We start from the raw sequence: 17527 nt of genomic DNA, 5'->3' as shown, positions 1-17527 counted from the left end.
CAGTAACTACCATCAACTATACAGCATGAAGTCGAAACTGTACTTAGTATGTCTACTTTAATGTATCTTTATACATAAGTATATATTTATCATTATATATATTTATGTATATACTAGATGGATAGCTAGTTTCTCTGTGGCTTTGTTTTCCTTTTTTCTTTTTTCCTGGTGTGATTTTTGGTGAATACCTGGGTTTCACTAATGTCAAGTTCATTAAGATGGGCATATAACAATGAAACCCAATTGATAAAAGTAACAATATATTTTTCTTTTCTCTTCCCTTTTAACTAAGGTGTTACCATGTCTAATTGTTGCACTGGAAGTTAACATCTTCCCACTGGAAGAACAGTTTGGTATAATTAAATACGGGAAAAAAATTCCTCTTGTTTGACATATTTACAAAATTACAATGAATTTTAAAAGATAAAAGCTCAATTCAGAACTGCCATTATGCTTCTATCATGGTATCTATTAATAAAATAAAAACCATTATAAAACATCTTAATGTCTCGACTATTTATAAGAATATTTTAAAAGAAAAAACTAACATACTCTCTGTGAAGAAGCACCAAAAGCATTCTGAAAGATAACTAAGATATCTTGATAACTCCGAGCTAAAATACAAAGGGAGTGAAGTTAATTAATATACCGTCATGTATCTTAATATTCAAAGCAACACAAAGGGTCAAATATCTAATATTCATTAGGGATATTTGCTTTCTAAATGTGACAAACTCTAGACTCTAATTTACTCTGAGTTGTAACAGAAACGTGTGTTTGTCTAGTTGTTTTTAATTACTGATTGTTTTAGTGTGTGTAGCTAATTCTCAAGTGTTTAAGGTCCACTCATAAGTTAATGATCATTAGGGTTCTTTAACACTCACTTTTCTCTCAACTTTGGATATTCCAGGCAAAATTTTAAATAGGCAAAGTGACTCCTTAGTGCCCCCCCGACCATTCTCTGTATTCATATTCCTTCGGACCGCTCTGGTCTCATCCCTATAGTGAGGAGCCAAGTGCAGTTGGGGGTGGAATAAGAAATCAGGAATAGACAGAGCCGTGAATCTTTTTAGCTCAGTTATCAAATAGATGAATACTCATCTGCTCAAGAATACTGAACTAAATCTGTTGACATTTAACTCTTCCAAAATATGGTTTTAATGAGCTAGGACAAGCATTACACCTGTGGATAAATCATTTATCAAGTTTTCTGAGGACAAAGTTCCTTTGAGATTTTAAATGTTCATAGGGAAGAAGTATAGCATAGTAGCTATGGATACAGACTGTGGAGTAAAACAGACCTAAGTTCCAATTTTGGCTTTGCCACTTACAAGAAGATAACCTGAAGCCAGTTGTGGTGGCACATGCCTATAATCCCAACACTTGGGAGGATGAGGCAGGAGGATTGCAGCAAGTTTGAGGCCAGCCTGGGCTACTTAAGAGGTTTAAGGCCAGCCTGAACTACATGGCGAAACCCTGTCTCAAAAAAATTTTTAAAAAAGAGAAGAACTTGAGGCAAATTACTTAAATGATTCTGAACCTGTTTATTCATGTGTAAATTGAGCATGTTAACTTCTGCAGTGGTGCCAGTTACTGTCCAGTGATGGTGGTGGTGGTGGTGGTGATGGTGATGACAAAGGACCACAAAACATGCTTTGCACTGTAGCACAACAGAAATGTAAAGGAACGGAGGAATTTAGAGACACATAAGGGATAAGATAAACAGCAAATACAAATCAGCTGCATATTAACACTGTAAAAGGCAGAGGAATAGGGAGAAAGGAAGGCAAAGGAAGAGCAAAGAGGTAGAGAGGGACAAAGGAAGAGGGAGCGCACGCCTACTTGTCAATATCAACTATTCTCCTTTTTAAAAATCTTTACAAATTTGGTGAAAACAACAATCTGTTTTTGTTTGGAAAACACAGAACTACTGAGGCTCCCATTTTTTACTTTTAATATAAAATTTAATATGTCAGAAAGTGATATGATGATAAATTTATACATGAACCAAAAATTTTCAAACTTAATAAAATTGATGAAATACCATTATTGAAATTTTGATTGCTATTTTCAAATAGCTTTCATTTATTCCTTGAGAAGTGACATTTTTGGAAGAGATTGTCATAAATTATAATATGAAAGTTGAGGTTAACATATTAGTTTAAAAACATACCAAAGTTGATATTAAAAGAATAGCACATGGTCTTTGAGTGGTTTTTCATTACTTGCCTTATAACTTGAATGAAAATAAATGAACAGTATATTACTTTTCACTACACTTCAGTTTTAAAGTTGCTATGGTTAAAGCAAAGCTCTACAAGATTTTAAAGCAATCTGAGTCAGTCTCTAGGCAGAGTGATATAGATTCAGGACCTTTTGATGAGCTTCCAGATGTCGATAATTCAATAGGTATATTTTTTCAAAGAAAGTGTCAGAGAGTTTCTACTTGATAGACACTTAGTAAAGTGCAGCTATAATGGGGTAAGCGTTACCTGAATAGAAAAACAAAATGCCAAAACAGGTATAATAAAAACATGAGTAATCACAAACAAAGACAGAACTTAAAAAATTGCCCCAATTCATTTCATATAATGACAGGAGCTAAAACTGCAGAGTTCAAGACAACATATCAGATTATAGAAAAGTGAGAGATGTCAGTTATATGTATTTTAAAATGTCACAATTATAAGATGATACAAGTAAAAGATCCTATGGGCAGACACTGCAAATAATTACGTGCAGTAGTCCTCACCCTGAGGTGGTACTGCCCTCTACATCAGGGGAGGAGATTAGAAAAGATGAGGCAAGTTTTAGTGTTACAATAACTAAGCAGTAACACGGGCAACCAGTTGGGAAAGATGAGGGATAACGAACATCCCTCAGTATACAAACCAGTCCTCTACAATAAAAGAACTGTGCCACTCAAATGCCAATAGCGCTCCCAAAGAAAGACAGCAGTGCTCCAGGACACTACATGAGCTGGTTGGTCTAGAAACATTCTCTTCAAACTCTAAAGAACAGGTGAAACAAGGCTATACAAGAAGAGACTCCAACACTTCTCTCAAGCACTAAATCTGTAATAATATCTGGCTCTAGAGAGATTTTTTTATACTGCTTATCTGTATAAATGAGACCATCCCACTATCATTTATCCGAGGAAGAGATGAAAAGATGCACTTTGAAAAAGATCTTATGATCTGCTAATTTTATCAAAATATTGAGGGATTGGTAAGGGGAGCCAGAGCAAGCCTGAAATGTGGCTAAAACCACGGGTGGGGGGAGGGTAGGTAACATTTCTCCCAGAGCATTCGTGGAGATGTAACATCTGAGTTAGCTAAAACTTTCTAAAACATACACACTTTGTGACTTTGTACAGAGTCTTTGCCTTAGGAGAGGAACCTAAATTAATGAAAAAGAAAAAATATTTCATGATTTTGGATCCCAGCACTGAATCTCTTACACATCTGAAACCTCCCCGCAAAGAAAAAAGGTATCTAATCAGGTTGCTTTAATCATATGCTTGCTTTACACATGAACAGGTTGGCCAGTAAAGGTACATTAAATTTCACAAATGGAAACAATAATCATCAGGACCAAGAACAGACAGACCCCTGGAGGTCTAAACTCAGTACTTAGTTTTTACTGAGTTCACACCGTGTCTTTATTTCTCTCATAGCACAATGTACTCAAAATATCTCTGTATATTGACATCGCAAGTTTTTTGTTGAATAGTCAATTATTATCACTAAATACTGAGCTGAGCCACAAAATAACTGCTAATACATTGCTTTTTAGTTAATAGTTAAGAGTCATTCTCCTGTTGACTTTTCCAGATGGCTGTAACTCACTCTACCTGTTTAACATTTCTCTTTGTCCTGTTAGACATATATGATAATTCATTACCATTCAGAATCCTGCATTGTGCAGCTCCAATTTGCATTCTTAATCTAAACTTCTACACAGCTGTAACCTACAGACTTCCCTTTACCACTAATCTAGGAATTTCACTAGGAGCTCCCTTTAATGGACAATCCCTTGATTCCTAGGTAATCTATTTTCATGTTTTGGTTTACCCCTTCATTTACTGTTGAATCTCTAGTAACTTCTTCAAAAAGGACAAGTGGGAAAAAATATTGAGTCGAAATATTCTTCCTGTATCATGATACTTGCAGGATAATTTGGTAGTTAATAGAATCTTAAATAGGTCATTATTTTCTCATAATTAAAAGATATCACTCCATTACTTTCTTGTTTAAAGTTTTACTATTGAGAAGTCTGACGACACTCAGATTCTTGTTCTTTTGTGGCTTTTTTTTTCATTCTGAGAGATGTTATAATTCAAAACCATTTACTGTTCTAAACTTTCAAATTTATTTCCTTGGTATGGGATATATTTGGTAGTCATTGCCTTGAGCATTCAATGAAACAGTTCTGGAAAAGTTATTCCTTTGTATTATTTCTTTAATACACTTTCTTTTCCTTTCTCTTCTATTAGCCAGATGTTGGACCTCATTGGTTATTGTTTAAAACTGTGAAGGGCCTGCAATCTACCCTACTTAGGGCACGTTTTCTCAGACACTGGCCAAAGACATGAGCCTCTGGTCAGAGCCGAGGGACTTCGTACTCACAGCAGCATGACTCTCGTGTGTGCAGGAGGTCCCCTCTGCCCGCCAAGTCCTACCATGTAGCGGTGGCCAGGTGGATGCTACGCACACTGTGGGTTTATGTAACAGACAAGGCCCAAGATTAAGAAGTCTTAAATCTTCTATAAAAGGCTAAATGAACCTGTCTAACCACCGACGTAGACAATGGCATTATTGTATTATACTGGATAGCGAACAAAGCTGCCCTTTTCCCCTAAAGAACTGCTATCTCTGTCGCAAAAGGTGCTCACTACACAGAAGTCTCTGACAGGATGACTGAGAACAAAAGCCGTCAGTGCCTCTGTTCCTAAGACAGACAGAACGCGGGAGGCCCATGGAGAACTGGGAGAGCACAGCACTTACTCCAATTTGTTTGTCCTTTTATTCTACCTTTGGTGAGGTGTCCTTTTCCTCAGCACGGGCTTCAAACCCTTCTATTGAAATTGTTCTTTGTACACATAGTTTCAGTTTCCAAGAACTTACGCTTGTGTTTTGAATATTTCTTTTTTGTATGGCACCTTGTTTCATAAGAACCTTCCCATTTCTTTCTATTCTTTTTCTTCTTACTATTATTACTATTATTATTGATGATGATGATGTTTTCTGTTCCTGATGTCGTGTTTGCTAAGTTCCCTTTCCAATTTGCATATTCTCATCTTGTCTTTCATAATGAAGCCATTTCCCAAAAGTCCTACGATCCTTGTATCTGCACAATTAAGAGGCAATAAAAATGTGATCATCAGCTCATCATACATTAGCAGTATTTATCAACCCATGGCCTTAAGAGTGGGTGAACAGACTGAAAATTGGCTATTAAACTGCAAATTTTAAAGTGTACTCTTTTTTTTTTCTGGTGTTGGGGATTGAACCACTTTTGTGTAATCTATAATTTAAATAAGTCTCATTTTTCCCCATCTGTTATAAAGTAAGACTATATGTAGTACCCTTCCACCAACAAACAATGAATTGTATCAACATCATTTACTCAGTAATCCTTTACTTCCTCATTGATCTGCGCTGTCACTGTCACATACAAAATCCACATATATATTAAGGTTTCCAGATCATCCATGTAATCTACCCCAATTATGTATATTCTGTTCATACACAATATATATTCTACTCAGTGTATTTTTGTATCAGTCTCATCCTATGTATCTGAAAAATACTGGCCTAAAATATTTTAATATCTGCCAGGGATAACTGAAATTTATCCTTAATGCAAAATAAAAAATAAAAAGACATGCCTGACACGGCAGGACTAAAGAAAAAACAGCTAAATAACACACACACATGCCCATGTGTATATAATTCGTTTTCAGTTCTTACATCTGTATTTGAGACTAATATATAGTACATCCTTTTCCTTCTAAAAGGCTGGTATCTGATTATTTTAAATCACTGTCATTTTATAATCCAGTACACTTTACATGGTGCTAATCAACCTTTCCTTTGCAAATTAAAGTCAAATAAACCTACTAGTTACACAAAACAATGTTGTCTGATACATATGCCAATGATTTTTTACAAAAGAAATATACCAACCTTCCATAAAATACCTTGTTATATTCAAACATTCTAAATCTTAATTCAAAATTTAAGCAAATTTTTAAAAAGTAGTTTAATTTTCAAATTAACATCCGCAAAGTAAATGTATACTTTACTTATACAGAAAAAGCACTTGCTGTTCCAGGAACTTTTCTCAGTGAGAAAAAAGTACTCCCTTAAAAAGGAGGGAAACGTACTCCCCTCCCAGTAAACAGATTTTGAGACAAACAAATTATCTTCAATGACAAATGATCAACATAAGAAAGCAAAGTTGACCAAACTGCTTTCTTTGTATGCATTTTTCTGCTATTTCTTCTAAGTCCTGTAACAGTCAAAGTCCTAATAAGCTTAATAAATCTGTAAAAGGATTAGTTATACTTTCATATATATTAATGCTCCTTACATGAATGATTGCAATTTATACTTCCTATGAATTATACCTTTTTATTCTGTTGCAAAACCACTAGATTGCCTAAATTGTTAATATAATGAATGCTACAATTTGCCTACCTTCTCAGAAGTGTTTAATAAATACTACCATCCTTGGCTATGAAAGGCACCTGAATATCATGAGCAGGTCTGTCAGCAAGTTCTTTGGCGACAGTTATAGATTCCTTAACTCTCATTACTTCTCAGTTTGGAAAAAAATCTAAATTCAATCATCAATGGTTTCCATGTTTATCCAGTATCTTCCCCCACCTCAGATGCTCCATGTAATTCATTTTTAAACAGAAATCACCAACTTTTGGGGGGAATTCACACCACGCTGGCTTACAGGAATGAAATATAAGGAAATGTGAGAGGAAAAGGAGAAAGAAAAGTGAGGAAGAAGATCAAAGAGGGGAAGAAAGATAGAAGAAGAATGATAAAAAAACAAGCAGCTGATCTCTCCCGTTACTATTCTGTTCTCTTCCTTTAACTTTATCAGAGCTCTGCAACCATGTACATAGAAGCAACAGGTTAAGTTTTAACAGATGTGCTATGCACAGCACCCTGTGTTTATCAGAACAGATGACAATCCAGAAGCACAAAATGTAACAGTTTAGCTCAGTGGAGCACTTTGACTCCCTTAGTGCCACAGAGCCTTGTGAACTATACACCTTCACCTGGGCTATGATTCTATCATTCTAGGCAGGAGCAGAAGCAGGGGAAACCCGTGGGCGTGAGTGACTTTATCTAGAAGTGACTAGCTGAAACTTTGTTCCATCAGGCATACACAGGGGAAGGGGAAAGGGAGCTACCTGCTAAGAAAATAAATCCAGTTATTAAAAAATAGAAAAACATACATTTGTCCAACTGAGTTGTGGCTTCTAGAAATCGTATACACTGTATCAACTATGCTCAGAAACTCTCATCGTTTCCAGGTTGGTGTGGCCATAGTCGGACTGCTCTAAATATCAGTTCTGAGAGTCTCATATATTAATACTTTTATTTCTGCATTACAGCTATGGATTCCAGTCTCACGAGTGGAACCACTGGTTGACGAGTTTGGTATATATTAAATGAGAAGAAATGTCACCAAGCGGCCTTCCAGAAAGGGAGGAAAGGTTCATAATTCCATCAACAGTGTACACAAGTACCTTCTCCTAGCATCTTTCCCGGAAATAGGTGATCGTAATTTGTATTTATTGAGATATAATAACATACCATAAGATGCAACCTTTTAAAGTATACCATTCAGTAGTTTTAGAATGCCGGAGCCACACAACAATCACCACTAAGTGCAGAACATTTTCATCGTTCTGAAAAAGAAGCCCTTGCCACCAGCCCTGAGTACCCTCCTCCCTCATTCCAGACCTAGCAGCCACTGACCCACTTTCTGTCCTATGGATTCGGCGACCTCGGGTACTCCATGTAATGGAGCCATGCAGTATGGGGATTTCTGTAATCGCTCCTTTCATCTAACAGATACTTTAATGGTCAATAAGTGTTAAGATTCATCCACGTTTAACTGTACTTCATTTCCTTTCATTGCTGAGTAATATTCCATTGTGTGGATATGTTGCATCTTATTTATCCCCTCACAAGTTGATGAACGTTCAGTTGTTTCCACTTTCTAGCTATTAAAAATAACACTGCAATGACCACTTGTTTTTCACTGGGTGTGTGTTTTCATATCTCTTGGGTATGCACCTGTGTTGGAGTTGCTCAGTCATATGACAGCTCCATGTTTAATCTTTTTAAGAACTGCTAAACTGACTTTCAAAGTAGGACTTTAATTACACCAGTCTGATGGGCAATAAAAAATTTCACTGAAATTTTAACGTGCACTTTACCGACTTTGAGGCTCTTTAACTCAATGGCCATTTTCCTTTTGTTCTTTTCTTTTTTCTAAATTGCTTTTCATCTGTTGTCTTCTCTTTCTGTTGAGCTGGGATTTTGTTGCTGTTGTTGTTCTTGTTTGTTTATTTTTCATTTGGGGGTTTTTGCCTTTTATAAAACTCCAAGAATTCTTTGTATATTATAGATATTAGTGTTTACAGTTATCTCCTTCATAAACATTTTTGTCTTGATTTTAATATTTGTCTTCTAACTTGTGGGTTCCTCTGTCATGTAACACATTCCACTTTTATGGTGCCGAACATATCTTCTGGGTTTTTGTGTTCATTAGAAAGTCCTTCTCTACTTCCACATTATTTAAGCAGTAGCCTAAATGGTCTTCAAAGATTTGGCTATTTATTTATTTTACATCATACCTTTAATATACAAGATTTATACATAGCATGAAATAAGATTAGTTGTTTTTGTATTAAAATAAAATATATATTAAGTTATCAAATGTAATTTTTTTCAGGGTTCTCTATTCTAGTATCTTTTGTGCAAAAGGTCAGGGATACATGTTGCTCATAAAATCAATTTAGTGGACTTTATTTGACACTTTTAAAATATAACTAGAGTAGAAAAATATCCCAATGTATTATATGAGGGTAAATATATCATGGAAACTTTATTTCTATTTTTAATATACACATGCATAACTAGGGTCATTATCATGTAAAATATAATTCTATTTTCAGTCTTTTGTTGTTGTTGTTCTGTTTTGGTGTTTTTTTGGCACTGGGAATCGAACTCAGGACCTTGCACTTACCAGGCAGGCACTGTGCCACTGAGCTATATCCCCAGCCCTAAAATATAATTCTTACTGTGAATTAAAACTCTTACTGTGAATTAAAACTCAAGTTTCAAATCCACTCCTCCACTGTACTCCACTAATCCAGTTATCTATTCCTTTATCCATTCACCTATACATTCACCTGAATACATTCACCTATTTTTGCCTTTTAATAATATTTTGATACCTGGTACAGCAAATACCTTTCTCTTTTACATAATTTATTTAGTAATTTTTTTATATTCTTCCACATAAATCCCATAGTCATTTTTTCTTAATGCTAAAAAAAAATTTCCGTTATAGTAAAAATGGCTAATTTGGGAGAATTTATACTCTCATGATCTTAGTTCTTCCTCTCCACAATCAAGTAGTTGGTTTGTCTTTACATTCTTGAAACACAGTACATCTTCATGGTTCATATATATTATAATTATTGTACAGTTCTTTTCATTGTTGGGACAGAAAATTTCTCTCATTGCCATGTGTGTTTATCGCAAATATAAAGACACTATCAATTTTTTTAGCTTCTATCTGGATATCCCAGCAGACTGTCTTATAAACACTACTGTTTATAACTTGAGTCTCTTGGGTTTCTGAGATGTACCATCATGTTTTCCAGGATCACCAGAAAAACAGTAAATAATCTGGCAGTACAAAATGGCCACAGTGAGAATGTCCACTAGCTCCTGATTGTAAGTGTACGCGGCCTGTACTAGACATGAATTACTCAAATGACTGAGGCTCACTCCACTTCTATTTCTCAAACTGTTCCTCCTGTTACAGCCTCTGCTCCTGTTTCTCAGAAGCCTCCATCTTTTGCACAGCTTCTAAATTGTGCTAAGGCGGCAGCCCTTGGCTTCTGAGCCCTGAGGAGTAGAGACAGAAAGAGAGGGGTCCTGGCTTCCAAGGCCCTATTAAAAACACTTATGCGCCCACTCAGATATACGTATATATGGCACAAGGCAAGATGCAGAAAGGAACATTAAAAAATCAAGAATGTCCAGAAAGACAATCATATAGGATACTTAACATATGTAAATAAATAACTTTAGTTAAATATTCAGACAGAAATGATGCATGCTCTACACAGGCATAGGGAAGGTATGAGTAGGATGCAAAATTATTCCTCACAAAAACAATCGTGGGTGGAAACTACTTATGCACTACAGTACTGCTAAGATTCAGATACAGATTAAAAAGCTTTTGTGGAATTAGCCGAACCTCACTAGCACATTATTATTATTGTCTCAGGGAAGAATTGCTTTCAAATAATCCCCTATAAGGGAACTACTGGTAACATAACTCCTGCTTCTTAAAGACCACCTGGGCAGCCCAATGGTAACAGTGCCTGAACTATAGTACCCGCAAAGAGAAAACAGAGCACAAGGTAATAACAGCAGGGATAAATGAAGACTGTGTCCTTGACAGTGACCTTTCCTGACTACTGCTTCATTGAGAACAGAATTCATTTTGTTCAATGAAAATAAAATAAATTCATATCCTGCATAATTTCTTAAAGATTTAAATGATATAAAATCAGGTCCTGAAGAATTTTAATTAGGTTTATAATCCACTGTTAAAATTGTTTTATGTTGCCAAAAATACACAATCTAAAATTTTCACCAGCGTCAAAAATTGTCATCTTTGAATTCATGGTGTCTCACTGCAAAACACAGCTGTTACATCAGCCAGGTAGTTTATTAGTTCATTCATGCTATGGAAATACTCCTGACATTTCATCTGGTCAACCATCTTAAAGGTTAATTCTTGTTTCCTCTCTCCGATTTTATTCTAGGTGAACTGTTGTGGGCAGGTTCTATTTACCTATTCTGAAACAAACCACAAACTGTTTCATTGCTCACTCTTACTGTTAAGAACATATTGACTTGCTGCCTGCTCTGCTGTTTAATTCATTTATGCTGAGAGTCAGGCATGAAGACAGAATTTTAAATGTGACATTTGCAGACTGTTAGGTCATTTAAGCTCTGACAACACGAGGGAATTCCTGACATATAAACTGGACCTGATTACCAAGCACGGATGAGCTTCCCAAGGGGGCACATTTCTGACAATTTTTTGGTAATCTCTCATAGAATTTTAATATCAATGAAAAAATCTCTATAGCCAACATTTTAAAATAAAAGCCTGTTTCTTTTACTAAGCTCAAACTGGCATGTCTTGTCAATGCATATCTGCTAAAAATTCTTTTGATTGAAAGGATATACATGAAGGGTCAAGTAATTATAGTTCATAACAATTCTCAGAAATTCTGACATGAAAGGGCTTCAAATATTTTCTATAATCTGTAAGGACCTGAAAAATCTGCTTGGTCTAAAGGCTACGGCTCTAGTCAATAGACCATTTAAAATTATTAGACTCTGGCCCAGAAGGCTAGAGGTTATATGCTGTCAAAATCATAGTACGAAGTCTAAGCTTAAATACAACACTGCCTTTTCTAAAATTATCATTATGTACAGGGATGGTAGCGTCATTATAATTAGAAGTGAACAAACTGCCCACGTTAAATCTAGAATTACACTTCACAAAGGTTGATAATGGGGTAGGGTGGAAGGAAGTAGAGGAAGACTGTTCTTCTTTTTCAGCCACTCCAAAAAATTACACCACATGATGTATCTTCAGCTTCTCCTGTCACTAACAAGTACAATGGTTCAAAATGGAAGTTTTCTAAAATTAAGTTTTGTTATTAATACACAAAAGCTAATTCTGATTACCCTGTACTTTACATAAGAATTCTAGAGTGACACAGCAAGCAGCATTTTAATCCTGTGCAATGAATGAGACTTTTAACCGCAAGAGCTGTAGCCCAAATAGGGACGGACAGCCTGAAATGCCTCTCAGCTACAGCACATTGATTCTGAAAAACCTAACAAAAGCAATTATTTTCCAGAGATTAAAAATCTTGTTTCTTTCAAAAGAATGAAATGGAAAGCAAACCTGGTGTATTATCTGAGCTACAGGAAGTTGTTCTGCATATTTCAGGGGTTCTATTAACTCCTCCTCCGTCTGGTCTTCCTTGTAACTGAAAGAAAGGAATTAAAAAAAAAAAACAAAGCTAAGGCAAGTACTATTTTTAAATATGTAAAATAGTTAAATAAAGCAAACTTGAAATTTATTAATATACATTTAAGATGTACATTTTAAATAACTAGTATTTATCAATAATTCTTAAAAAATGACAAATTTTAACTGTGAACAAAAATGTATTCAGACTGCATTTAATTACTATGTAATAACATTATCTCCTATCACCTAATGTTCTTCATTCCTTTTATTCTGAGAACTGAAAATGTTTCAGGAGCTCTCTGTTCCTAGGGGTGGTTTGTATCACAGCCCTTCAAACCCTGGCTTCAGCCACTCAGAAGCTTCATCTCTCCCTCTGTGACACTTGTCCAGGTCCTGGTTTATAGTGTTGGCCAAGTCCAAATACCTGCCACCCCCTTCAATCCTGCCCCCCCCCCGGGAGGGGCACTTACACCTACCGGGCTCATTCACTTCTCCCACACTACTGCATCTCTTTGGACCAACCACCAGTTCTCTCCTTTGCTCCTCTTTTACGTGTATCAATTGACCTATAACCATCTAGGGACATTATTTTTATCCTTAAAGATAAAAACCAGATTTTATCCTTCTCTGTATATCCAATATTTGCCATATGATACTCATTAAATGTTTATTAAGTGAACATATGAATAAAAAGAAATAAAAAACCACCCTAAAAGGTGATTTTATATGGAAAATATTTCCTTTAAGATCTACATTTCAAATGAGATGTAGCCAGGCATGCCTGTAATCCTAGCACTTGGGAGGCTGAGGCAGGAGGATCCTTGTGAGTTCAACACCAGCCTAGGCTACAAAGTGATCTCAAGGCCAGCCTGAACTGCATAACAAGACCCTGTCTCGAAAATAAATAAATAAATAAATAAATAAAACAAAATGACATGTAAAATTGGCTACCTAATACAAGATAGTAAAGTACAAAAATAAATTTTAAAAAGTCTTCCCAAATGAAGAAAATTTGACAAAATTTTGAAATTATTGATCTTTTAGAAATGGCAAACATTAAATTTCAAGAAATAAGACCTGAGAATATTGAAACTTCCTTTTAATTTTTATCTATAAATTACATATCAATTTCCAATTAGAGTTAAACCTAAACTTTAAATTTTCTTAAAAAATAAACAGAACAAGGGGCTGGGAATATAGCTCAGTGGCACAAGCACCTGTCTAGCAAGCACAAGGTCCTGAGCTCGATTCCCAGTACCTAAATAAATAGATAAATGAATAAATAAATAGAACAAGACTGGCCTAAGTTTTGAGGGCTACAGTTAAAGAAAATCTGCACTCTAGAGTCTCTCCTAAGGGCAGATATACAAGTAAATAAAATTTGGGGGGTTTTTTGGTTTTGTTTTGTTTTTTTTTCCGGTACCGGGAATTGAACTCACGACCTTGCACTTGCCAGGCAGGTGCTGCGCCACTGAGCTAAATCCCCAGCCCCATAAATAAAATTTTGTACATGAGCAAAGAGCTTCAAGAATCTCGCTTAGGTAAAAGTTTGTGTGTATCTTGCAGGATGAGCACAAAAATAATTTGGGGGAAAATTGTTTCCAAACATCGTTCGCAGAGACACAAAGTGCAGCGGCGGATGCCAGGAGCTGGGAGAAAGAGCCCCCTGCATAGGCAGAGTTTCGGACTAGAAAATGAAAAACATTCTAGAGGTGGCTGTGGATGGTGGTGATGATCACACGCCAACAGAAAGGAACTGAACGTCAGGGAACTGCGGCATGGCTAAAACAGTCAACGTTATCGGTATATTACGGGCTGAACTGCGCTTCTCCCCTCACATCCGGAAGCCCCACCTTCCAGCACCTCTGATAGTGACTACAGGGTTCCTAGACCAGCTCCTGAAAGAATGAATGAAGCTTGTGTGAGGTGTTTGGACGCACGGCTCTAGTCAAACATGACTGGGGTGCTTGTGAGAGATTAGGACACAAGACAGAGCAAAGGCCTCCCGAGGACACAAGGGAGTCAGTTTCTTATTTACAGGCCAAGGAGAGAGGCGACAGGAGAAAGCAATCCTGCCGACACTTCCAGACCTCCACACTATGGGGAACAGTATCTGCTGCTGACGCCGCCTAGGCTGGGATGCTGCCCCTCGGCAGCCCCTAGCAAATTAATACCTGCTGTATTTTACCACGCATTAATATTTTCACCGACCGAAAAACAAAACTTTGCTTTAAAGCATTTCACCATGAGTTTTAAAGGTCTGTCCACATTTTCATGTATAAAAAAACTTACAGATGACAACAAAAGAAAAACAAATGTTAAAACTTTTGTATTTCAAAGAACACAATCAAGAAAGTAAAAATCAAGACAATACCTGGAGAGAGAGAGAAAAATTTTAATACATTGTATATCAGAAAAGGTCCTTATCAAAAATATATAAATATTGTAAATCAGTAATAAAAAGATATTGAAAATCTCTTCCCCATCAAGGAAATTCTTCAGGAAAATGCGTCTTTTTTACTGCAGCCTATGGGGGCAGGGATACAGTGACACTTCAGTTTGACGCCGCCCTCTGACCCCCGTTAATTCACCAGCGGTTAGTTACTAAAATTCTGGAACTAAAACTGCTGAAAAAAAATGGACGACGATCAAATCACTGACTTTAACTCTAAGAATACTGAGAAATACGAAAAAGTCACTACTGAGTCGTTATTCCAAAAATCTGAAATTACTACGTAGAAGATGGAATTTTGCATTTTCCTTGCCAAATGTTTCTCAAACAACACAAAAAATTTCTTTAGTTATACAACCCTATTTGAAATTTGGCAAATCCTTTGAAGTAACTTCCTTAAATGTCAAGAAACTTATGAAAAATTTTAAACACATTTCTATGTTTTTATAGGGCTATTTTTGATGAACCATTAAAAGTAAGTTGCAGATATGGCAGTTCACATCTAGATATTTCAGCATCTATCAGTCACAGACAGGACTGAAATTTTTCTTCATCACCTGCGATGCTTTTCAAAGTCACATGTCGTGCAATTAACTAGTAAACTTGGGTATCGTGGAGCTATAATTTTTTACTTATTAAATATTTTACAACTAATTAAAATTATTTTTCATTTCTTGAAAATGTTTCTTGTTTACTTGCTTCTATAGTGCTGTCAGAAAGCCTGATAACAGTTTGATGTTTTTCTGCTTAAATTATTCAGTTTTAATGTATTTTTATTTTTTACTTTTTTCGATAGTTACTACTTTTTTTAACTTGGAGGCTCACGTGGCTTTTTTTCCATTTTTATTTTAAGCTCTTACTAAGATACATCAAAAGAGTTCGTTATTCTAGATCAATTCTCCCAGTACATAGGAGACAATAGTCTTTTTTTATACAGAAATTCAGATATTTTATTTCCAAAAAATTTTTATTATAATTTTAAAAATTATTTCTGCCCATTTTCATTGGTTTTTCTAGTTCAAGGGTTAAATTAGATATAATGGATCTTCTGCCATTTTTTTCTCTGATTCTTTTCATGTCTTATTCTAGTGTCATTTTTTTGCCTCTTTCATTTCTATTCTGTGTCTCTAACTGAACTTTTGCTAACATCCATCTTTGTAATTTAAGTTCTCACTTCTGAAATGATTTGTCGTTTTTCCTTTTATTTTTTTCTTTTCCTTTCTTTTCTTTTTTCCTTTGGTCGGTTTCTTTCCAGAGTTCAGTCAGCTCCTATTTCACACCTCTTCCTGCTTTGTCGATTCACAGTGACAGTTTTTAAACGCCTGGCTCCTGGCGTCTTTTCATAATGCAACAGCTTGTTTCACAGAGGTTACGCGCGTCTCAGTGTTGCCTTTCCGTTTCCCTGTTCTGTGCTTTTATATCTTTCCTTTTATATTTACTTTCATTCTTTGTGTCAGTGTGTATATATAACTTACTAAGAAAATTTTACCTTAATTTTCTATTTTATTCTTACAGTAACTTTGTATTTGAGAAAATTTCTTCTTTTCCTCTTAAGGATTATTTACACTGGTTTCTTCGGGATTTGTAAAGGCAATTTAATCTTGGCCGTAAGAAGGGAGGGCGTGACCGGCCGGGTTTCCCAGTCCAAGAGCGCCCTCTTCTGTCGCTCTGCTGAAGTGTCGTTCCTTTAACGCTTTTTGTGGTGCTGGTGGAACCGAGTTTGTATTTTTTAAATACTATCTTACTTCCTTACAGGACTTATCTTCAGTTGTTTTCTTCTTCCCGTTGCCATTCATACTCCAAGGGTAGCTCTACCCCCACCCTGCCTCTTGCAAGGTACCTGCCATCATCTCAGAAGTTGCAAGTAGCGCTTTCCAAAGACTGTCACCTGGGCTACCCACACTTCCGGTCACTGCTTACAACGTAACTCAGAGAGAACACGAGGGTACTACTTTCAGCTTACACGCTGCGGTCATGCCAGAGAAACCCGGCATTCTTCTTCTGCAAACTAGTAAAGTTCTCACAGACATCCTAGTATGCCTATACTTCACATTCCGAAGCCTTTTAAGGACCTCCTTACAGGTTATCCTTTTTCTTTAATCGCTTTCCAAGGTCCTGCCTATGGTCTTAAAATAATTTTAAGAAGGAATAATTTCAGCATGGAAAAAGTTTTGGAAAGTGTTTTTGTAGAAGACAACAAAAAGAAGTTTGTTTACCCAGTGAATGGATTTTGAATTCAAAACTGCTATGCTACCATTTCAAATGCAAGTGGGATTAAAATACTGTCCAAATCTTCTGCATAAATAAATAAAATGCAGCTGGCGCATTATGCACCTATGAAATTAGTCTGTACAATCCTTGTTGCTTTCGTGCTCTATTCTCTTTTTCATAGATGTCCACTGTCCTAAAAAAATCCTTCCTCTGTGCTCTCCAAGCATTCCTGAAATAACAATAGTCCCGTAAAATTATTTACAGGTTGTACATAAATAAGGTCATCTGTGACGTAGAGAAAGGTTTTATCCTACAGTGCCACACTGAGATCGGATAATTCATGCCTAACATGACAAGGCTCATTGTAGGCTAAAGAGCAAAGCACTGCCAAGCAGTAAAAATAAACTCAACAAAAAGATCAGGAAAACAGAGACACTGTGCTCTGTTCGATTCAAAGTAAAAATTAAGAAGATCAATAAGTAATTCAAAACATATTGTCTAGAGTAATCAAAAATCATTTAGAAGAAATTTTCTATG

General features: G+C 36.0%; 1 protein-coding gene across 1 annotated transcript in view; it reads right to left on the bottom strand.

Annotated features, from left to right (window-relative positions):
• Positions 1-17527, bottom strand: part of Pigk (phosphatidylinositol glycan anchor biosynthesis, class K) — a gene marked incomplete in the record, with an annotated part of 106132 nt that overhangs the window by 12549 nt on the left and 76056 nt on the right. The window contains 1 exon segment of the mRNA XM_013514553.1: positions 12259-12343. Coding sequence (XP_013370007.1) covers positions 12259-12343 — 85 coding nt within the window.

Source organism: Chinchilla lanigera, unplaced genomic scaffold, assembly GCF_000276665.1.
Source record: "Chinchilla lanigera isolate Chin_1 unplaced genomic scaffold, ChiLan1.0 scaffold00022, whole genome shotgun sequence".
Classification (NCBI taxonomy): Eukaryota; Metazoa; Chordata; class Mammalia; order Rodentia; family Chinchillidae; genus Chinchilla; species Chinchilla lanigera.
The sequence above is the reverse complement of the archived record's forward strand: the minus strand, read 5'-3'. Positions and strand labels throughout refer to the sequence as shown.